Source organism: Brassica napus, chromosome C1 (genome assembly GCF_020379485.1).
Source record: "Brassica napus cultivar Da-Ae chromosome C1, Da-Ae, whole genome shotgun sequence".
Classification (NCBI taxonomy): Eukaryota; Viridiplantae; Streptophyta; class Magnoliopsida; order Brassicales; family Brassicaceae; genus Brassica; species Brassica napus.
Window position 1 is genome coordinate 45990855 of NC_063444.1, and position 24613 is coordinate 46015467.

The window sequence follows — 24613 nt, forward strand, 5'->3', positions numbered from 1 at the left end:
ATACCCGGACAGATTCAAAGTGAAAGAAAGTCTCAAAAACAAAAAAAAACCCAAATTTTTTAAAACACAAATCCATTCGTGTGCGTGCGGCTAAGTTAAAACATTAATGGACACTTGTTCATTACTTTTTCTCTTCTCATTCCTCCTCTTTGCCATCATCATCGTGATCATCTTCAACAAGATCAACGGTCTTAGATCATCCTTAGCTTCCAAGAAAAAAATTATTGATCATGTTAATACTAACAGCCACGGACCAGTGTTTCCACAAGGAAGCTTGGGATGGCCTGTCATCGGAGAAACCATCGAGTTTATCTCTTCTGCTTACTCAGACCATCCAGAGAGTTTCATGGACAAGCGCCGACTTATGTATGAACTCTTCTCCCTCTCTTTACATTTTAATGTTCACAATATATTTTAGAAAGAAATTGGAATACTTAATACCTAAACAATATAAAATATGGGAAATTATGATATTTTTGCCATTTAAAGACGTTATTGTACTATATAATCTATAAACATGTGGTTTTATGTATGTAAAAGGTATGGGAAAGTCTTTAAGTCGCATATATTTGGAACTGCTACGATCGTGTCGACGGACGCAGAAGTTAACAAAATAGTTTTACAAAGCGACCCGACCGCCTTCGTGCCCTTCTACCCAAAAACGGTGAGGGAGCTAATGGGAAAATCGTCGATACTTCTGATAAACGGGAGTTTGCATAGAAGGTTCCATGGACTAGTCGGTTCGTTCTTAAAGTCACCACTTCTCAAAGCTCAAGTTGTCAAAGACATGCACAAGTATTTGTCCGAATCCATGGATCAATGGTCCGAGGACCAACCTGTTCTCCTTCAAGATATCTCCAAGACGGTTAGTATACTCTTCCATTAATTAGTATTTTCTTTAATACTTTTTTTTCTTTGTATATATGATGGTCCATGCACTGATTGAGAAAATAAAAAAAGGACAATCATAATGATGCTACCATGGAACATTATATATTTTAAAGAACATGGTTGCAATAATTACATTTGAATATGATGATTACAAGTTTCTTCTTTTTTGTTTATGAACTAATTATTTACCCTTTTAGTTGTTTTGTCACATGTAATTAATTGTTTTATTTTAACTGGTAGGTTGCATTTAAAGTACTTGCAAAGGCATTGATAAGTGTAGAGAAAGGAGAAGAGTTAGACGAGTTAAAGAAAGAGTTTGAACAATTCATCAAAGGGCTTATGTCATTGCCAGTTAACTTCCCTGGAACCCAACTTCATAGATCTCTCCAAGCTAAGAAGAAGATGGTGAAGCAAGTTGAAAAAATCATAGATGGCAAAGTTAGGAGAGCAAAAAACAAAGAAGAAGATGATGTGATTGCAAAAGATGTTGTGGATGTGTTGCTTAAGGTCTCAAGTGAAAATTTAACCCACAATTTGATTGCTAACAATATGGTTGACATGATGATTCCTGGCCACGATTCTGTACCTGTCCTCATCACCCTCGCCGTCAAATTTCTTTCCGATTCTCCTAGTGCTCTTCATTTTTTAACGGTAATTCACTTAAACAGTATTCAAGCAGTGATAATTGTTTTAGTTCGTTGGTCCACTAATCATAGCTAAATATATATCTTCAAATAGTATAGATGGAATCCATATTGATAGGAGAGCCACTATATTGGAATGACTATTTCTCATTACTTAACAATAGAAAAAAATATAGCACTCATAAAAAAAAATGAATAATGGAATGGAACCTGATACTTACTCGTGGATATATGATCGCTACGAAAATTTTATAACCACTTCTCTTACTTTATAAAATATTGGTTTATCAGGAAGAAAACATGGAGCTGAAACGATTGAAGGAATTGACAGGAGAGCCACTATATTGGAATGACTATTTGTCATTACCTTTTACACAAAAGGTATATATATTCTCCTGGTCCCTTAAATAAGTTAATTATTATCATATAATAGTTCTCTTGTGAAAGGCAATAAAATCATTAAACACCAATCATCATCATCAGGTCATTACAGAGACACTGAGAATGGGAAATGTTATAATTGGAGTGATGCGGAAAGCAATGAAAGATGTTGAAGTAAAAGGATACGTGATACCAAAAGGATGGTGCTTCTTGGCTTATCTCAGATCAGTTCATCTAGATAAACTTTATTATGAGTCCCCCTACAAATTCAATCCCTGGAGATGGCAAGTAAGAATCACACAAATACATTGATATACAAACGTTTTATATATTTAATCTAATGTATTGATTTTTATACGATAGGAAAGGGACATGAGCACGAGTAGTTTCAGTCCTTTTGGAGGTGGACAGAGATTGTGCCCTGGTCTCGATTTGGCCCGTCTTGAAGCTTCAATTTTCCTTCACCATCTTGTCACTCGCTTCAGGTAATCAGTTCTTTACATTATATTCTTACAGAAATATTCATATTTATTGTAAATATTTAAATTTGATGACATGAAGATTTTTTTTTTGAACAACTTTGATGACATAAAGATATGGTGTGGTTAAGTGCTCTAGGCTTTAGACAAAGTGGTACGTTAGGAGTCTTAGGACAAGATAAGTCGCATCTCTTTTTTGACAAGTTGGACTCAGTTCCTAAAAGACAAAAGTGGAAGTGTATTTTTTTGGAAAACTTGCAATTAACATTGAGATCTAAACTTAATTTTTTCTAACTCTTAAGTGTATAGTGACTTATTTGAAATGTTGTTGGTGATTATGATATGCAGATGGACTACAGAAGAAGATACAATTATAAATTTTCCTACAGTGCATATGAAGAACAAGTTACCCATTTGGATCAAAAGAAGATGATTGTTGTGGAAAACGGAGAATCAATTTTGCATTATCAAAAGCTAAAAGGTTAAAGAAGCCACACGAGTGTTTGTAAGTGGGAGTGAATGAAAGTGATAGTGAGACAGAACAGACAACATGATGGAGTGTAGAGACAAAAAGGAATCGCACGTGTAGGAAGCGACAGAACACGTGTTAACTATTTGTCGTTTCCCGTCAAAAGGCAAATAAGGACACAATCACCAAACCTTATGTTTGTTGAGTTGTCTGCATGTAGACCCAACCTAGTGCTTATTTCTTGTGTTGACCATAAAACTTCTTGTTTTGTAGTCAATGGTGCATGATATTGATATATGTATACCTGATGTAGAATCCTAATTTTCATGAACTATTCCTCTTCAATCGTCATATTTCATTAGACTAATATTGTAAACCAGTGTGAGTTAGTTACTTGGTCATGGTCTGGTACAAAGGTCAGAAGGATTAAAAGAGTGGTTAGAATGGCCGTTGGAGTTCGTTGGTTACGTAGAAACAGACTCGAATCGTCGAGCTCTGCCTCCTGGACTTGTGTACTTACTTATTTGAGTCTCTCTATCTTATACATATTGTGTACAAGCCTATTTTACCTCTTTATCTTCTTTTTCTGCAACACTTTTAAGTATAGTCTCTGCATGGTTATTAGTCAAATAGCAGACGAGAGCTGGTAATGTGATAAAATACTTTTTCCGAAGTTTGAATTTCACTTGAGACAAAGTCATATTTTTATTTGAGAAGTTTAAGTTTGGATTTCGGTACAGACATTTTATCTGGTAGCTAAGTAACAGGCAATGCGGCTATCCATAATATTAGTCGGAAAAAAAATTCAAATTCAGATCTAACAATGTGGTGATCTTTCAAGAAAAATCCACTCTAGACACTAATTGCGTTTCTATCAAGTTGTACAAAGTTCTAGTTTCTAACTAGTCTCTGATTTGATCAATTATTGTTAGGATTTAGAAATAACGAAAGGTAAGGGACAACCTTTGGGCTATAATAATTAGATGTGTCATATAATTACGGAAGTGACATTCCTTATCCTCCAGTGAGATAAGTTGATGTAATTAACATAACAACCCATTGAAACTAATTAAAACGTAACAGGACAAAAAGGGTTGTTTTCACTGAACATCACTAACAGCCAATATCATCACACCATAACCAACCAATAATGTTAACATTTTCTTGAACTTGTGAGTTGTGTGACTAGTAGTATGTTGTCAAAAGTGAACTCCCGATGTCATTGATATAAAATGGACTATTATGTTATCAACAGTTAGGCCTCACTTATGATAGGCCCAAAACTAAGTTCACTATCTGTAAAAGCCCAAAATCAATGAAAATGGAAAGACCATTAAGTAAGATAAGACGACGTCGTGCCGCACTTTTCTGTTTTCGTTTCTTCGTGAAATTTTCAAAATTGAATGAGGAAAATAAGGTAGATATCTTATAAACCATACGATGGATGTTCATAACCGATCCGGTCTATAACAGACCCAATACTAAGAGAGAGACGGTCCAACCCTAGAGAGAAAGAGACGGCCGCATGAAAATGAGAGAGAAGCGGCTTAGGCTTTAGAGAAAAGGAAACTCTATTTCATTTTCCTTGTATTTTTACACTTTCCATATTTATGTCTTTCCTTTTATCTCTTTGTAACTCTCATATATAAGGGCACCTTATAATTGAGTAATAATACTCACAACTTACAAATACCTAAACCTTAAGTTCATAACACGTTATCAACACGATAGCCTCTAACACCCTGAGACTAAAACCAAATCAACAAAACCCTAAAACCCTAAAAGGAATCTGCCTCGGAACTTCAAAGAGGCCGTTCTCCCAAACCGTGAGGACCCAGAAAATGATCAAGATATCAGATCGAAGCCCTTGCTGAGACAATCAGTCAGTGCAAACCGCTTGTCGATCTGACCACCGACGCGCCCTCACGCACAGATACAGTGCGCGCCGATTTGCTTTAAAACCCTAATCCGAACCCGACGATATCGACGAACCCTAATCCGTTCGCGACTCCGTTCTAGCTCGTGTCCACCTGATCAGCTCCAGCCCCAATGCGTTCCTGATACTAGACAAACTCAGCTCCATCCTGCATCAAGGACAGCTCGCGTTCCAGACTGCAAGCGCCCTGTTTGCATCAGAGCCGCTCGCGATCCCGACTGCAACAGCTCCCGTTCGACGATCAGCTGCTCGCGTCTCCAACCTCAATCCGTTCGCATCCAGGCCAGCTCTTGTTCAGCTCGCGTCTAGCTCGCGTTTCTGCCCAGCTCGAGGTTCATTCTCTTGGTGGTCCGATTTCAACAATCTACTAAAACTAAAGGTAAATTCGAATTCTAAGAACATGAAAATTGAATTTGGATTGCTTGTAAAGAATGAAACCATAAAACCTAATCTCTAAAGATAAAAGCCATAGGATAATAGATCAATCCCTAATGAGTAAATCGAAGCTCTATAAGTTCGATCCCCAAACCCTAAAATTGAGATTGATCAATTGATCAATTAAAATCAAAGCCTTAAAGGTTTTGAATCTCAAATCAAATATCTTTGATCTAAGATCAAATTTTCGAAAATACCTAAACCCTAATTCGAAAAACTGATTAATTAAAACTGATTGAATGTTGATTGAGATTGAATTGATCATCCTGAAATTGTAATTTCTTGTTAATCAAATCGAAACCCTAAAATCCTAATTTTGAAAATCGATTTTGATTGTTTGAATTGAATATTAATTGATTGATTTGATCACCTAGAACTATTGCTAAGATTGTTTAAATTTGAATCTGAATGAATTAAGATTGTTTAGATTGTTTAAACTGAAACCCTAATAACCTTAGATTATTTTGAAATCGAATCTGAATTGTGGCCGTGTGGTCTTGTTGCATTCTAGGTTAATAGTTCTTGATCATACCTTGTGGCTGTGTAGCCTTGTTGCATTCATACCCTAATTTGATCACAATTGATTGATTGCAAATTGCACTTAGAACTTTTCTAGGAATGATATTGAATCAAATCAAATAGCCGTGTGGCTTGTTCTTTTGTTTGGCCGAGAGGTTTGTTTGTATTGATTGCATCATATAGAAACAATGTATGTTAGGATTGCAATTACATGACAAACTAAATGCATAAGATTGAACCGATTGCATTCATGGCCGTGCACATGCTTATTGGCCGAGAGGCATAGATCTTGGCCGTGAGGCATTGATTGATTTTTTAAACCTAAAACCCTATTCGTTTAAACCATATTCCTAAAGACCTAAAGATATAAATCTATAATTTCAGATGTCGAAAATCAACAACCTGGATTTCGCTGCGCTAAATCTCTCTGGAGATAATTATCTTCAATGGGCGCTCGATGCTAAGATCATCCTGAAATCCAAGGGTCTCGGTGAATGTATCACCGAGAACAATAATGATAATGAGAAAGATCGTTACAGAGCCATCTTGATCATTCGTCATCATCTAGCTGAGAGTCTCAAGGATCAGTATCTAACCATTGAGAATCCACTAGATCTTTGGAACGAATTGAAATCGAGATATGATCACCAGAGAATGGTGATCTTACCAAAAGCTCGGTTTGATTGGACGAATCTCAGAATCCAAGACGATAAGTCTGTGGACGAGTATAAGTCTGCACTGTTTAAGATTATTTCTAAAATGAAACTGTGTGGTGAAAGTATTAAGGAACATGATATGCTTGAGAAAACTTTTTCCACTTTCTATGCAAGCAATGTGCTGTTACAACAACAGTACCGTGAGAAAGGTTTTATGACCTATGTTAATCTTATTTCTTTCCTCTTGTTCGCTGAGCAGAACAATGAATTATTGATGAGAAACAGTCAGATGAGACCTCTTGGATCAGCTCCACTACCTGAAGCACACACGACAGAGGACAATAAAAAGTCCAACCACGTCCAAGGAAACGGCCAGTATGGCCGTAGTCGAGACAAGACGAACGGACGTGGACGCGATCGAAGATCTTTTGGCCGCGGGCGAGGAAATGGTCGAGACCATGGCTCATTTGGACGAGGTCATGGTCGCGGCCATGGATCTTCATTTAAACCCCAACACTCGACCAAACCAGACGAATCTGTGTGCCATAGGTGTGGTATGAGCAATCATTAGGCTAAGACTTGTAGGACTCCCAAGCATCTTGTTGACCTCTATCAAGAGAGTCTGAAAGGGAAGAATCCTGAAGCCCATATGACTTACCAAGATGATGAAAATGACTTCAATCATGAGAAGGACGATCTTATGGATTATGAAACTTCAGATTGTCTAAAAGATTGAAGATTGATTTCGACATTTGTAATCTAAATTTCAGTGTTCTTTGTTTTGGTGTTTTTCATTTCTATGTTTTCATTTCTTCGAACTTGTTTTATTAAAACTTAATAATAGGAATGAATGATTTTATTAAAAAATGCCAATATGAGTTTATAAATTGTGGGTATGGTACACATTAAGGTCTATGGCCAGATATGTATAATAGCAAGCATTTATATGCTTTATATTCACCCAGAGAAACCCATTGAGATGATAAAATATAGAGATATAAGAATGGTTTCCACAATGATACAATGGGCAAAAGGAAACAACAGTTCCTTCAGAGTTATGAAAATCGCCCAAGGCCATATTAAGTTCTAAAGACTATACCTGCATTCCCTATTGATCTAGACTATGCCAAGATCAGTATGATAGAGGCAAAAGCCATGGTAACCAGAATGGTTTACCCACGAAATTATACACTTTATGGCATGACCGGATTGGCCATCCTGGTCCAAAACGTGATGCGAAATTGATATTGGAAAAAGCACAAAGAGTTATCCCATAGAATCTCACGTGTGTATCATGAACACAAGAGAAACTCATTAGGCCATGATGTCCCAAAGCCCTTAAAGATTATAGTATGTCCATGAGGGGGCAGTGAGGACAAATCCGCACATGTCCATACTATATATAGCTTGGCTGAATCCTTTTATAAATTTGTATTGGCCATTACCCATAGGTCCAAACTCTCAGTCCAAAGCTTGGGGACACACGAATTTACATTCACCTTAACTAGTAAGCATCAGACCATTTAAGTGAGCATAGATATTCTCATCTCAAATTTATTACGGGTCATGAGCCAGACATATACCATCTTGAGATATTTGGATAAGCCACCACAAATATATGTGCCGTCTAAGATGGATCCTTAGAAGAGGATGAGGATGGGGATAATGTTGGATATGAATCTCCCACAAATAATGAAGTACCTTGAGCCAAATATGGGTGATCTATTTAGTGGCCAAGAACACGGATTGCAAGTTTAATGAATCCGACTATCCAACATTAGGGGGAGAAAATAGTAAGCTGGTAAGAGAAACAAAATGGCATCGACCATCATTGTCTTGGCAAGATCTTCGGACTAAAGAATGTGAAATAGACGTCCAAAGATTATACATTTACAAAGCTAGCTAATCAAATGCCAGACACATTTGCTGACCCGAAAAATGACTAAGTCATATATAAACCAGTTTGTAAAGCACCAACGAAATTTATGTCCAAGAGAGACACAGTCAAATTGCTACAGAGTCTATACAAGATAGACCAATAGATTCCAAAAGATAAGAATCCTCGGAAACAAAAGAAAGGTGCAAAAGAATGATAATCAAAATCTAAATCCGAGGTTACTAAGGAAACCATCCCAGACATGGAGATAAGGCCGGCCGGCTCTAAGGTATAGGTACCAAACAATGTAGCTTGGGACGCCAAGCTGCAAAGTATTAAATGTCCTGATAATAATGAATCTCAATCGATTATATCGTGTCTGGAACATAATGGAACTAATAAAGAATGTCGACATAGATGATTTATTTGCATACAAGATAGCACTTGAATTTATGAATATAAACGAGGATCATGAACCCACGTTAGTATAAGAGTACACACTCGTAGAACAAATTGGATTGAATGGAACGTGAGGTTAAATAGTTTAAAGAAGAAAGGTGTATTTGGCCATATGATTAAAATGCCATATGATGTTAAAACCAGTGGATATAAATGGGTCTTGTGAGAAATTGAAATCGTGAGATATAAAGCTGATGTTGCACAAGGATTCCCACAAAGACCAGTAATAGATTATGAGGAGACATACTCCCATGTGGTGGATGCAACTACTTTTAGATTTCTCATAAGTCTGGCTATATAAGAGAGAAAAAGTAGACTTGCAGCAAATTGATGTAGTGGCTGCATATTTATATGATCCACTGGATAATGAAAGTACTAGAGGGTATTGAGCTGAAAGTACAACAAGCTCTCGATAACAATATTGATAATCATCAAAGTATATGATCTGAATATCCTAGGAACCTCTGGGTACAATTTCCCAAACAATTGAATATCTCAAAAAAGAGTTTGATATGAAAGATCATGGAAAACAAAGTTTTGTTTGAGACTACAGCTTGAGTACATTAACAATGAAATCCTTGTGCATCAAATAGTATATACAGAATAGGGTACTCAAGGGATTTAATGTGGACCAATCTCACCTATTATCTAGTACATGGGCGTGAGATCACTTGTTTTAGACACTGATCTGTTTGGCCCACAAGAAGGACATGGTCGTGAATATCCCTGACTTGGACACGGATCCTTTGGTCCCAAGAAGGACAAGAAATATGTCTTTGGTCCGGTAAAGTCCATTACCCAAGTACCATTGGCGCCTTGATGTAATAGACAAGCCATACTAGGCCGGACATGTGTTCTTGCCGAGAATCTCCTATATGTTTAGCTTATGTTCGACCATAAGGCACTAAAGACATACACGTCTCTAACTTTAAGTACTATTGGCGCCTTGCCTTGATATTGAGACCATTAGTCATTGGTATCCATGAAGCTCAACCATGAGGTTGGGATGCGCCAACTTGAAGGACATATACAGAGATTGGGATACGTAGACTGAAAGATTTTCAGTGATGTTCAGAACAGGGGGAGTAATGCGTGTTGTACTCTTTTTCGTTAACCATGGTTTTGTCCCACTGGGTTTTCCTAGTAAGGTTTTAATGAGGCAATATCCGAAGCGTATTACGAACTCTGTATGGTTATGACATACAAGAGAGAATGTTATAAACCATATGATGGATATCCATAACTGGCCCGGTCTATAACCGGCCCGGTCTATAACCGGCCCGGTCTATAACCGGCCCAATACCAAGAGAGAGAGAGACGGCCCAATCCTAGAGAGAGAGAGAGGCGGCCGCATGAAGAGGAGAGAGAGGCGGCTTAGGCTTTAGAAGAAAAAAAACCCTATTTTTTTTTCCTTGTATTTGTACACTTTCCATATTTATGTCTTTTCTTTTAACTCTCTATAACTTTTATATATAAGTACACCTTATGATTGAGTAATAATACACGTAACTTACGGATTTGTAAACGTTAAGTTCATAACAAGATATTTGTTTTTGACCAAAAAAGGTAGATATTTGTTTGGCCCGTCTGGTCTGAGCTGTTGGCCTATTGTGTTTGTATTTACATATTTAAGAAAGCAAACAATTGGGGCTGAATTAATATCATGACAAAGTATAAAGGACTATAATTGTAAATATTTACTAAAGGTATTTGCCGACATGACAAGTGACGAAAGTCACGAAACAGTAATTACATGTCACAGTGACTCCTCTGGATTGGAGCCACGTGTAGGCCAATTCAATAATGTCATCTCTCACTCGGTGACTTCGTGTCTGTAATCTATCAAATTAAGATTAACTAAATCGTCCTCAACATGTAAATTAAGTTGCTGTTGACCAACTTCTAGATAATCTAAATTTTTATAATTTTCAGACATTGACCAGATAGTGCATCAAATCCTCACGCTACACTATTATAATAAAATTTCTGCAAATGTGTATAACCTAATTCAAAGGACATCCATATAATATAACGGTGCCCACATTTATAAATTCCATTTTAGTCCCTTATTCAATCTCACACGAGACAATAATAGTAACATAATAATGACGAACTACGGCGCCATTCCGACGTCGTCTCATGGCTCTCCGGTGATGGACCCCGACTCCATCTCACGCGCCAAGCAACGTATCAAAGACGGACTCGCCATGAGCCGCCCATGGAGACAGATGTTTGATCTCCACTCCATGAGGCTCCCTCACGGCGTCTCCGAAGCTTTCTCAAGGATCAAGAAGAACCTCAGCTACTTCCAGACGAACTACGCGATCGTAGTCTTGGTCCTGATCTTCTTCAGCCTTATCAAGCATCCGACATCGCTTATCGTCTTGACCGTTTTGGTTTTTGTCTGGATCTTTCTCTATTTCTTTCGAGATGAACCTATCAAGGTGTTTCGTTATCAGATAGACGACCACACGGTCTTGGTTTGTTTATCGGTGATAACCATCGTTCTGCTGTTCTTGACCGACGTGACGCTTAACTTAGTTGGGGCGTTGGTGACCGGAGCTGTGTTGGTTTTGATCCATGCGGTTGTTAGGAAGACGGAGGATCTTTTCTTGGATGAAGAGGCGGCGACGGCTGAGACTATTCAGGACTGACGTCATACCTGTCATCATTAATCGATTGATTGATCTCGAACTTTCTACGTATCCTTTTCTGTGTATTATACCATTATTGTTTTATCATTGTATGTGTGATTTAACATTTTTTATTGGTGTGAGTTTGGTTTGAGACTATGTTTTGGGTGACGAATGTTACGAGTTTGAAGTTTGAACCATTCAAAATTGTTACAACTATTTCTTTTCAGTATAATCGAAGACTCGTGAACTGTTTCTTGTATTTTAGCTCTATATTTTTTTTGTATAAGTAAAAACATCTCCAATGTATTAAATCATAATTATCAACATCTATAACAAGCTCAATAATGTAAAGTTTCCGCTTTATTGTCTTCGGCTTTTTGCCGTGGATCTGTAGGACAGGACACAAGTCAATATTGAACTCAGCTTTATTTTCTCGCTTGGCGACTCCGTGTCTCATTGCTACTTTTCAAACTCGTTAGTAAGAGCAGCATTAACCCAAATATCCAAATAGGTTTCTAATTTTTTATTATTTTTTTTGGTCGATTTTTTTTTTTTTTTTTAAATTAAAAAAGAATCAATCGCAGGCTGCCACGTATCAGTGGGACCCGCGCACAGTAAAAAAACTCCACTACATATGTTTCTTATTTGGCTACATTTAGCTCTTTTCTTCCTCGGTTCCCCCATTTTTGTGGTCTTCTCCTCTCCTAAAAACCCTCTTACATACCTGGTTAATGCTGCTCTAAGAGCAACATTATCGGTGAGATGAAGAGAGAGAGAGAAAGAGAGTCTCTTATTTTGTTTTTGTTTTTCTGGTCGTTAGAAAGTAAGAGACAGTCTTCAATTAAGGGTTTTTCTCTTCTCTTTCTTTCTCGGTTCTCACCCCCTCTTCTAAGGGATACCTTAAGGGACTCCCAATAATAGTGCCCTAATATTCTAATACCCTTTGTTCGTCCTTTAATCAAAGCCAAAAAAAAAAAAAAAAAGAGAATATATCATGTTCTTGTTTATGAAGATAAATGTGATATATTTTCTATGTATTTTTTATTACTTGAATTAAAGGTGTAAACTTTAATAAATATTAATTGATAAAATAAATTTCTTGAATTACAGAATTACTACTGATTTAGAATCATATGGAATTATTTGGAATAAAAATGATTATAACTAAAATATTAATTTATAGTGTATGGAATTATATGGCAGATGTTCATCACCTAATTCAATGGACCTCCACTCCATAGATAGCAGTACCCAGATTATAAAATTGAAGAGTCTTCATTATTTTCCGTTCACTCTTCAATGGACCTCCCTCCCATATATAACAAACAGTGCTCAGTTTATAAAATAGAGCAGTCTCTCATTATTTTCCGTTGACTCTTCTATTCAAATATTCCGCTCGATAATAAATGACAAACTATGGCGCGATTCCAACGTCGTCTCATGCATCACCGTCACCACCGGTGGTCGATGTCGAGTCTTTATCGAGCGACAACCAACGTACGAAAGCCGCGCGTGCCATGCCCCGTCGTCCTTGGGGAGTGATGTTGGACGTCCACGCCATAGGGCTTCCTTGCAGCGTCTCCGATGCTTCATCAAGAATCAAAACGAACTGCAATTACTTTCTGATGAACTACAGTATCTTCCTTTCCATCATCTACTTGATAGTCATCTACAGTGGTCTTATCAAGCATCCTGTCTCGCTCATCGCCTTCACCGTGTTGGTTTCCATCTATATCTTCTTCTTTAACCTCCAGTACCACGAGCCAGTCGAGTTGTTCCATTATCAGATCAACGGTTGGACGTTTCTGATTGTTAAGATTTGCTTAATTTTCTTAGCTGTCCTTCTCCTCTTATGGACCAAGGAGACGTACAGCTTCCGTTGGCCGTTGTTGATCGGATGTGTTGTGATATTGATCCATACGGTGGTTAGGAAGACGGAAGATCTCTTCCTGGATGAAGAGGCTGCGGGGACGACTGAGACTTATTGGAATTGGGGTCTCATACTTGCTCTGTTTCTTCAGATTTGTTTAGGGTGAGGGATGATACGACTTTAGAAGTTTGAATTGTTACCATTTGTCAAAACAATTAGCAGTGTGATTGATAAAATGTATAATTTTTTTTTTTTCACAGAATGTATATATTATTATATAAACTTTAAATACGTTCGAACGTCTCATGTTCTTTTTTTTTTTTTTGAACTTAACGTCTCATGTTCTTTCTTTTTTCATTTTTTGTCGGCGAGGTTTTGTCCCGCGTGACATTGTGTAAATAAATTTTAATTAAGCTAAAAAAAAGTTTACTTGTCTTTGGCTGAATTGAAAGTACAGAAAAAATGTTGAACTGAAAGTAGAGAAAAAGTTCCATTTTTTACTTTGATCGAATTGGTGATGCAATATGTCCTTACATCATCTGGTGATTGATTGTGCTGAAAACGTTTTTCTAGGTTGTGAAATCTACATAAGGAAGTAGCTAGATCAAAGTCTAGAATGTCATGAATAGTCTTCCAGGCAACCTCTTATCGTCTTCTGACCGATGCAGCATGCATTCAGAGTAAGAGTAGTTTCCTATGTCTTATATTTTTCAATTACAATAATGTTTTCATATTTTACTAGATTACTAGGATGCACGACATGCATGGTGAATTTATTTGAAAATTATTTACGAAATATTGTATGGAAAAATAAAATTTATATTCTGGATCGAATTAATATTTTTGGCCCTTAAATAATTTTTAAAAACTTTTTTGTTAATTACATAATTTGTTTACTTATGAGCTGATCCTATTTTTAAAAATATTTTATGTCAAAAAATCACTTATCGCATAAGAACTTAACGTTTAGGCCGAAGAATCTCAGTCATAATATTTGGTTACAATTAAACTATGACAGCTCGGTTTTATATCATGATTTAGCAGTTTTAAAGTTAATTATGGTTCTGAGAAGTTTACGTTCACATGTCAATCCTATCTATCTTCAATATTTTTCTCATTTTGTGTTATTTTTTTCATTTGGTTATTGTTCGATATAAATATTGATTTTTGAGTTTATTCTCATTTCGTTATTTTGTTTTGGCCTTAGATTTAGAAAATGTTTAAGATTTAAAATTATTAAAGAGATACATACTCAGGTTAAAATCTGCGCCTTGTGCAGAATAAATATTTTATATTTATCACTTATTTTATGTTTTTCTGCATATTATGAAATAATAAAATAATAATTATATTTTAAATAACTAAGAAATCAGTTACTATTATGTAATAAATTGGCATGCACATATAAATCAAACGACCGATCTAGTTTATTTGCAATTATTTTAGGGTAAAAAAATCAAAATAATCAATCTTATCTATCGTATATGATATAAAATTAAATTTAAATGATATTAACATAGATATATAGTATATTTTTTAATATGGATATTTATTAAATGAAGTTTCTACTCATATGATTTTATGATTATTTGCATATTTGTGCAGCAAAATTTTACACCAATGATTTATTTTAATGTAGAATGTTTAGTAGTTTCAATAATTTTTAATAATTTAAAAAAACAATGAAGATTTCAAAATTAAAATATTAACTTTTCAATATATGTTCAACGCAGATATCAAAATATAAGTATATATTTTCAAATGATATATAGTTTAATTTAAACGATATGAAATATATATATTAACATAAACACCTATTAAAATAAAATTATTTATTCATATGATTTTATAATCATTGTATCTTATTATAGAAAAAAATTTAAACCTTGATCAAAAATGTTTATGTGAGACTTTTAACAGTTTTAGTAATTTATACTTGTTTTGAAAAATTCAAAATACTACATATACAAAAAAAATATAAATTTTTATTATATGATTAATGTAATTGTGTATTTTATTTTAATAATAAATAATTAAAAAATGATAGAAAGTATATAAATTGTTAGCAAATATTTATTAATTAAAATCATTAATTGTCTTATATATCTTAATCACATTAGGTAATTCTGTAGGTTTTATTGATAAATGAATGGTCCATAATGGACATCCCTTATATATTAATTGAGAAACATTACAACATTGTTTTGTAGCCACGTGTCACCGTGGGGATGAAATTCAGAATTCTTAGAGAATATGTTGGTCCATCTTAACTTATACTATATTGTTTATTAAACTAACTATTAAATTAATAAATAGTATACAAAAGAATATTCTTGGACTTTCTTTAAATAAAAGCTACATAATTTCCTAATATGATTAACATATATATGACAATTAATGATTATGAATAATAAATATTTGATAACAATTTTTGTATCTTAGCTCTTTTTTGTTTAATTTTATATTATTAAAAAATATTAAACAATCACATTAACCATATAATAAAAAAATTATATGTTATATTTTGTATTTTTAAAACGACTGTAAATTACTAAAAACGTTAAATGTCTCACACTAAAATTTTGTGATCAATGGTTTAACGTTTATGGTAATAACAAGATACAAATTATCATAAATCATATGAATATGAAATCTCATTCACTAGACATTCATATTATATATTAAATATAGTTTAAAATTAAACTATATAACATAAAAAAAATACTTAAATATGATAATTTCTAAATTTGTATTGAAAAATAATTGAAACTTTAATATTTTAATTTTGGAATTTGCATTCAAAAAATTGCACATTAGAAATTTGTGTTTATCATATGAGTATAAATTTTCAATAATAAATATTTATATTAAAATATACTATATATCTATGTCCATGTCATTGAAATTTAATTATATACCATATAAAATAAATAAAATGATTATTTTGATTAATGTACCAAAAAAGTATAGTAAATAAACAAGATGTATTGTTTTGATTTATGTGTTTACTCTAATTTAATTATATACATAATACGTAAATGAATACAAATAAATAATAATATATTGTGCGGGTCTTAAGCTAGTACTGTATAATTTAACATTTCCTATCATTTTAATTATGAACTAATAAAATTCTCAATTGATTCTCAAACCGCCACGTAAGCAAAATTAGCATTTTAATTATGTGACAACTCATTAAGATATTTTTTAATTAGTATAAACTACGGATTATAACTTTTTAAATGTTTCTCTATTGATATACTGGGGATAACACTCATGGCCGTTGGAGCTAACCCAATCTGAGGTTCTGGTCTTGGTTCTTCCAGATATGCAAAATCCAAAATTATAGGAAAAAGTAGAAGATTATCATAAACACTCGAATCCTCAATTCTCTTCTGAGAACAGTGATGAGAGATCATAGGCAAATGAGAGCTGTGTTCTCAATTTTTTTCATTGTTTTCGATTTTTTTGCCGTGTGATAGACAAGTCAAAATATTGAAGTCCGCCTTATTTTCCCTCTTGGCGACTCCGTGTCTCATTGCTACTTTTCAAACTTATTACTAATGGTCGGTCTACTCTTTGTTAGTCCTTTAAACTATACCAAAATAAGAAAGTGAAAATATATAATGTTCTTGTTTATGAAGATAGTGTTGTATTTTCTATGTATTTTTTATTAATTCATGACAGAAGGTGTATACCTCAATAAATATTAATTGATAAAATAATTTTCTTGAATTACTACCGATGAGAATCATATGAAATTATTCGGAATAAATATGATGTACTCATAACTAAAACCTATACTATCAAAAGAGCATGAATCCTCAAAAACCTATTTAAACAAGATTGTTGAACCTATTCACTAGAAACTTAATATGTTTTTATATTGCTTTAACTAATCAAAATATATAATCTGTAACATTAGAATCTTTTTTCAATTGATAGATTTTAATCACATATATGGTGGGTTCTTTATCTAACCTAGCTCGCCAACAACTCTTTTTTTTCGAAACACTTTTTTTTTGAAACACCTTCGGCAACAACTCTCTTTAATGTTATAATTTTTTTTTCTCTTTAATGTTATAATTGTATCATAATTAAGTTTCAAATTATTAGAACCTATCATAGTTCCTCACCCACATATAAACAAAAAATATATGTTAACCTTCTTACTCATAATCATTGGAAAAACCATAGAACAACCACATGAACAAAAAGCATAAAATAACCGTTGACCGTATTTTATTGAACCGGCATTGTTCAGTACCCTATCATATGAATAAATATGTATTTCAATATATGTATGATTCATTAAGTATTTTCTTAAACGCTTCAACATATTTTTATGATATATTTTCTTGAACAATATTAGATCACACAAACTTCTTTTTATTATCTATATTATTAAAATATGATCATCCTAAGAAGTTACTTACAAAATTACTGCACCTACTCATTAATTATATTATTATTTTTCGCCTTTTATTTTCTGTAACTTTAAAATATTTAAATAAGCTCATTTATTACTCAATATTATTGAAACCGAATATAAGAACCACGTTTATAAATAGAGGGATACACTATGAATTTGAAAATGGGTCCCTTTCCATTTCATCATGTAATTATTTTTGAGAATTTTTTTATCATGTTTTTTTTTTAAACCTTAGTGTCATTCGATATATTCAATTTTAAGTACTATTAAAAAGTATGCAAAAAGTTTGAATCAATATTTTTAAAAATACCATCAGATTTATATGATATTTATTGGGTCAACCAGTATCATATGGCAGGTTAATGATGAGTTTTTACCAAGTTTTATCAGGTTTTTACATATTGAATTTTAACTTAATCCAGATCGGACTATATAGATCACCGAATTTATCAATTCGACCCGTGTTTGGATCAGGTACAAAAACATTGCTAAAACTATTAAAAACCTACAAATTCCACTACAAGAAAACAAAAGATTTACGAGGGCGGTTTTCTTCGTGAATTCGTCGTAAAAGCAAGTTTACGAGGAATTACCGAGAAAACCCGTTTCGTCGTTAAACGTTTGTCGTAACGCATATTTCCTCGCTAATTTATCGTAACATAGCGAGAAAATGATTTCGTCGTAAAAACGAAGAAAAGCATTTCGTCGTAAAAAACACGTAAAGCTTCCACGTAAGGACGCCGCTAAGTTTCCTCGTAAATATCTCGAAATGAGTTCCTCGTAATATACACGTAAATAACTAGAAAATATATCCTCGTAAAGTTTACATAAATACCTTGAAAGTTTTCCTCGTAAAGAACACGTATACTTTTCCACGTCATTTCCTTGTAAATTATTCCTCGTAAAGAACTCGTTAAACTTCCACGTAAAGAAGTCGCAACATTAGCTACGAATTTACTTCGTTTCATTATTTTACAGAAATATAAAAATATTATTAAAAATAATTAAAAATATTTAATTTTTTAATAAAATTAAAATTCTAAAAGGATCAAAAACCATAAAAATTTATATATAAATAAGTTTTGAATTTATATAATACAAGAACCGAATAAAAAAGAACCAAGAGTCGTTCATCGCCCGGTAGTATTCATCACTCCTCTCTGCTACATCCGCCTCGGCATGTGTATCGGATGATGACTCGCCTGGAATAGGATTTCGTTGTCGCATGGTCCTCAACAAGGTCTCCCATTCCGGATTTGTGGCCGCTACAACGTCCAAGAAGCCCTCGAGTCCACCCACACGGGCTGTGAACGCAGATCGCGTCGAGCTCAACTCTATACGCAGCTCATCGGACTCTCTACGCAGCTGAGAGACTTTATCATCCCGTCGCTGACCATAAGACGATGTCACTCTCTGATGTTAGGAGTTTTCAAGGCTCCTAAGACAAATGTTGTAGTATAAATGATTGTCGAACCAGTTCTGAGGGATATCAAAGCACCAAGAATGCAAGTACTCACTTAATCTAAGTGCAACCAATGATTTAGATGAGTTTTAAACTACTACTAATACTAGAAAGCAATTACAGAATGATAATTTCTTGATTAAGGGAAAAGAGAACTCATGGGCATAGAGATTAGACCTTGGGTGATCAAGTATCGAACTAAGGATGACAAATGATCAATCAAACTATCGACCTTAAGCCTAGACACAATTCTAAGCAAACTCTATGTCTAGATGAATGCTCATTTGCTAACATATCTCAAACATCAAATGTCTTTGGTTGAATAATATGAAAGCAATCATTACTAACAAGTCTATTAGCTATCTTAGCACCTTTAACAACAAATGTCTTTGGCAAAGTATACTAAAAGCCTAAGAGAGTTGTCTCAGGCATTTCATCAAACACCTTTTGGGTGGAAAATGCCTATTGATCAACTTTTGAGTGGCCAACTCAGAAGATGCATTATGAATACTCTACTAGCAAGGAACAAGAATGATCTACACTAAAACATCCTAGAACTAACCTAATCACCCTTGATCTCCCTAACCCATGAATTCAAAAGGTGATTACTCACTAATCTCCATGATTTCTCTTAAACCCATATTGGATTTCAGATTAATCATGTAGAGGAATAGATAAGAAATCAACAAGAACACACAATGAAAGCAATGAAATCTGAATCAAAAGAAGTTTTACTAGTTGTTCTCCAAAAAATAGATAATCCGCCTCTGGTGGCTACCAAAGGTACTTAAAACATACGTTTTTGAAAAGTAAAAACGTGCATAATGAAATGACCAAAAGGCCCTTGAGAAAACATGAATTCGACCAAACAAATAGACGCGGAGCAACCTCGGCACGTCGCTGCGAGAGGTCGCTCCCGTGTCGTTTCTTCGTGAGCGACCTGGCTGTGTCGCTCCGAAGACGTCGCTCCCGGGTCATCTCCTCGCGAGCGACCTGGCTGTGTCGCTCCGAAGACGTCGCTCCCGGGTCGTCTCCTCGCGAGCGACCTGACTGTGTCGCTCTGAAGACGTCGCTCCCGGCTTGCTCAGAAACCATAGACGCGAGCGACCTTAGGGTATCGCTCTAGGAGGTCGCTCCCGGCTTGTTCGTCGCTCTCAAATCGACACAGCCCGAGCGACCTCTGGGTGTCGCCGTGGTGAGGCCGCTCTAGGAGCTGGAGCGACTTCGCCTTGTCGCTCTAGGAGGTCGCTCCCGGCTTGTTCGTCGCTCTCAAATCAACACAACCCGAGCGACCTCTGGGTGTCGCCGTGGTGAGGCCGCTCTAGGAGCTGGAGCGACTTCGCCTTGTCGCTCTAGGAGGTCGCTCTGAAGCATAAATGGCGAGCGAGTTCATGGCGTCGCTCCGGTAGGTCGCTCCCATGCATTGCTCGTCCAATGATCACCTTAATCACCTCTTTTGAGCTCCAAACGCACCCAAATATCTCCAAGAACTCCATGTGGTACTCCAATACCTAATAGAGACATATGTATGCAAAATGCAACCTAGACATGGCTAAATCCTAGTCTATATGATCGAAATACACATGGGTGAATGGATAAAACAATGAAAATATGCAAGATATCAACTTCCCCAAACTTGTTCTTTTACTTGTCCACAAGTGAACTTTCTAGAACTCATAGGGAGAAAGGGTTGAAGGTGGGAGCTCATAGCCAAAAGAAACACAACTAGCACTCAATTCAACATCTAATCCAACATGAGCACACTCTCTTATTACACTCTAGCTTCTCTAGGCCTATCTCAACTCCTTTTGCCCTTACACTCATCATCAAGCATCCACACATTCAAATCAACCAACTCTCACATTCATTAAGCATAAAACATCAGGTGAATTCTTGCAAATGGTCAATTGGTCCAAATCATTTGGTTGGGTAAGGGAAGACTTTTTATTCAAGTGAGTCAAGAGGTTCAAGATATATTATTTTTAAGGTGGTTTACTCTCGAAACAAGTAGCTTTGACATTGCACATAATATATCTAAGAAAAGGATCAACTCATGCATACAATGCTCAATCTCCATTGTTCTACCCTTTTCCCAAACATATAAGTTACACAATCACTTCCCAATGTCAAACTCAACTCACATCTCTCACCAAAGGAACCCAAGAACACTTTGCACATAAAACTCTTTTTCTTTGAAATCTATAAAGGATTTTCCTCAACTTCAAAACAATCTTAGCTCCTAACAACTTTGCTAGCCCTTTTTTTTTTTTCGGGGGCCAAGACTTTTCATAAACTCGAGCTAGATGTTCATCTACTAATTCCAATAAGATTATCCATTTAAACACAAAGAGTCTATTCTTTTCCTTCGAACTTTTCATGCTTCCAAACCATAGTCACAACACTCACCCCCACCTATAGCTAGACAATAGAGTGCCTAATCTAGCAAGAATGAAGACCAAGCATTGTCGTTCCCGATACTCTCAACATTATGCACATGTAAGACTTTCCGAAAAAAGCCTCACTCATCAAATAATGAAAGCTCAAAAGGAGGGAAGGGTTTTGGGAATGGTGTACCACTCGAGTTTGTCAAAAAGATTGGCATAAAGGATGTGACAACTCATGTGTGTATATCCATGACTCAGTACACAAGGGACCATAAGCAAGAAGCATTAAGTTCGTTCAGTTCAAACAAGGTTGTAGTTAGCTTCAAAGGTTGAGTTTCAGCAATCAACAAATTTCAGGAAGAGTTTTCAAAGCTCGAAGCCTACAAGTCTTTTTGAGAGGTGCATAAGCTACTCAGGTGCAAATTAATGTTCTTTACAAGGCATTTCAAATCATTGCTCCCAATGCAAGTAAATGCAATCTATATGCTCTAGACTCTCCTAGAAATGCAAATGATGCAAACTAAATGATTTTTTTTTTATGCAAATAGGTATGCAATGCATGACTCAATGAAACAACATCACAGCAAACATGATCAAATACTTGGTACCTCCCCCAAACTTAAATGACACAGTCTCTGTGTTGTCAAGGAGAGAGATATCCAAAAAAAGAGAAAACTAATATGCAAAAACGAAATGGTATATACAAGGGAAAGTAGTGGATTACCTTCTATGGGGAATGAGTAGAGGGAGATGCTCCCTCCTCGTTGTCCTCAGGTGGTAACTCTTCAAGGTGCTCATCAGCAGGAGTGCCCATCTCTTCAATGTAGAAGGCTTGCCCGAACACAGTTGGTTTTCTCATTTTCCCCTTGATGTCAAAGTGGAGGATGTTCTCTTTACCCAAATGGAGATCAATCATGCCTTCCTTCACATTAACAATAGCTCCTGCTGTAGCTAAGAATGGCCTTCCTAGAATCAATGGGTCTTGAGGCTCCTCACCCATCTCAAGTACCACAAAATCTGTAGGTATCTCATACCTTCCAATCTTCACAGGGAGGTCCTCTAAGATGCCCACAGGGTACTTCACTGAACGATCAGCTAACACCAAAGAGAGTCTACACTTCTTGTACTGAGTGAATCCAAGCTTCTTTGCAACAGACAAAGGCATCACGCTGACATTAGCTCCCAAATCGCAGAGACATTTCTCAAATATCATAGGTCCAAGAGCACAAGGTAGTGTGAAGCATCCTGGATCCTCTAACTTCTCTGGAACATCAAGCCTCTGAATGATGGCACTGCACTCATGGGTAAGAATCATCATGCCTTCCATCTCCTTCTTCTTTGCAGCTACAACATCTTTCAGGAACCTGTTGTATTGAGGAATCAACATGAAAGCATCGATGATGGGCATTGCAACCTGAGCTTCACTCATTTGCTTCTCAAATAGAGCTTTGTACTTCTCTAGCAGCTGCCTCTTGAATCTACCAGGGAATGGTAGTTTGGGTTCATAGGGAGGAGGAACAAAAGAATTCTCACTTGCTGGAGCAACAACCTCACCATCTTTCACTATTTTCTTCTCTTCCCCAACCTTTCCTTTACCTTTTGCTTCCACAATCTTCTCCATGATTTCATCATTGATTTTCTCATCAACAATCACCACTTCATCATCTATGTTGATGGCAACCCCCTCACCTTGTTTCTCAGCATCCTTGGTGAGAGCTTTCTGAGGTAACTCCTTACCACTCCTAAGGGTGATGGCTTTGGCCTCCTTGGGGTTTTGGTCAGATTTTTCAGGTAGAGATCCTTGCTGGCGATTCTGGTGAGTGTTCATGGAAGCAAACTGATTCTCTAAATTCTTGACTGTAGAAGCAAGGTGTGAGAATTTGTTGTTGAGCTCATTGTAGCTCCCATCAATCTTGGAATGAAGGTTATTCAACTCATAACCAACATGCTTCTCACTTCTAGTCTGAGACTCCAAGATTTGTTTCAGTAAGGTATCAGTGTTGCTCTCTTGAGGAGCAGAGGAACCAGACGAGGGGTTTTGCTGAGGCTGATAGCTGCCATGCTGGTTGTTTCTAGGCGGATAACCACTCTGTTGGTTGTTGGGATAAGATTTCTGTTGGTAGTTGTTGTACTGAAAGTTGAGCTCTTTTTTGTACCAGTTACCATTGTTGTTGATGAAACACAGCTCTTCCTGACCTTCCAAACCCTCAACCTCATGGACAACAGGTGGTGTCTCTTGGCTTGGGTTACCAACAAAGTGCAGCTGCTCTTGGGTGGCGTTATCAGCAATGAGGATGTCTATCTTATCCTGTAGAGCTTTCAACTCCTTCCTCGTCTGCTTATCATCTGTTCGACTGTCTCTGTCGTGGTCTCCACTGTAAACTGCATCACTCTTTACCATGTTGTCAACCAGCTCCTCTGCATCTTCCTCAGTTCTCCCCAAGAAAAATCCATTGCTAGCTGTATCCAGTCTGGCCCTGTACTTAAGAAGAGCACCACGGTAGAATGTGCTCAGCAAGCTCTCGTTAGAGAAACCATGGTGTGGGCATTGAGCTTGGTAGCCCTTGAATCTCTCCCAGGCTTCACTGAAGCCTTCCAAGTTCTTCTGTTGAAAGCTGTAAATCTCATTTCTCAGCTTAGCAGTTCTTGAAGTAGAGAAGAACTTCTCCAAGAATGCTTTCTTGCAGTCATCCCAAGTGGTGATAGAGTCGCTGGGTAGAGACTTCTCCCACTGACGTGCCTTATCCCCCAAATAGAAAGGGAATAGCTTGAGCTTTAAGGCATCTTCGGACACACCATTGGTTTTTGACAACCCACAGTAGCTGTCGAACTTGTCCAAGTGATCAAATGGGTCCTCTAGAGCCAAGCCGTGATACTTGTTGTTCTCGATCACGTTGAGGAGTCCTGATTTGATCTCAAAGTTGTTGGCTGCCACGGCGGGTGCTCGAATTCTCAATCTATGACCATGAATGTTGGGGCGGTCATAAGTGCCAATGGGTAGAGCTGCTCGCTGTGGTGGAACGTTGTTAGCTCCATTGGTGTTCGCATCATTTTGAGGTATGTCTCCCATATCAATATCCAATC

General features: G+C 36.1%; 3 protein-coding genes and 1 non-coding gene across 4 annotated transcripts; all 4 read left to right on the top strand.

Annotated features, from left to right (window-relative positions):
• The first annotated feature begins 8 nt into the window (after positions 1-8).
• Positions 9-3217, top strand: LOC106351089 (3-epi-6-deoxocathasterone 23-monooxygenase CYP90D1). Its single transcript, XM_013790911.3, has 7 exons — positions 9-366; positions 541-865; positions 1132-1542; positions 1827-1916; positions 2019-2204; positions 2280-2401; positions 2744-3217. The coding sequence occupies exons 1-7, from the start codon at positions 107-109 to the stop codon at positions 2826-2828; spliced, it is 1479 nt and encodes a 492-aa protein (XP_013646365.1). The 5' UTR covers positions 9-106; the 3' UTR covers positions 2829-3217.
• A 7470-nt stretch (positions 3218-10687) lies between these two features.
• LOC106351079 (PRA1 family protein F3) lies at positions 10688-11640 on the top strand. Its single transcript, XM_013790901.3, has one exon. It carries the CDS (start codon positions 10851-10853, stop codon positions 11397-11399), a length of 549 nt encoding a protein of 182 aa, XP_013646355.1. The 5' UTR covers positions 10688-10850; the 3' UTR covers positions 11400-11640.
• Positions 11641-11812: 172 nt separating this feature from the next.
• Positions 11813-13568, top strand: LOC106426497 (PRA1 family protein F3-like). The gene has a single exon (XM_013867212.3). The coding sequence runs from the start codon at positions 12788-12790 to the stop codon at positions 13415-13417; it is 630 nt and encodes a 209-aa protein (XP_013722666.1). The 5' UTR covers positions 11813-12787; the 3' UTR covers positions 13418-13568.
• Positions 13569-24060: 10492 nt separating this feature from the next.
• On the top strand, positions 24061-24167 carry LOC125581039. The gene has a single exon (XR_007318750.1). It is a non-coding gene; the product is annotated as a small nucleolar RNA R71 (small nucleolar RNA).
• The last annotated feature ends 446 nt before the right edge of the window (positions 24168-24613 follow it).

What these genes read in the sequence shown, in the direction of transcription:
- LOC106351089 (XM_013790911.3), top strand. Translation starts at nt 107, where the DNA reads ATGGACACTTGTTCATTACTTTTTCTCTTCTCATTCCTCCTCTTTGCC. An exon ending in ATGGACAAGCGCCGACTTAT is followed by an intron (nt 367 to 540) that starts GTATGAACTCTT and finishes TGTATGTAAAAG; the next exon opens with GTATGGGAAAGTCTTTAAGT. An exon ending in GTGCTCTTCATTTTTTAACG is followed by an intron (nt 1,543 to 1,826) that starts GTAATTCACTTA and finishes TTGGTTTATCAG; the next exon opens with GAAGAAAACATGGAGCTGAA.
- LOC106351079 (XM_013790901.3), top strand. Translation starts at nt 10,851, where the DNA reads ATGACGAACTACGGCGCCATTCCGACGTCGTCTCATGGCTCTCCGGTG.
- LOC106426497 (XM_013867212.3), top strand. Translation starts at nt 12,788, where the DNA reads ATGACAAACTATGGCGCGATTCCAACGTCGTCTCATGCATCACCGTCA.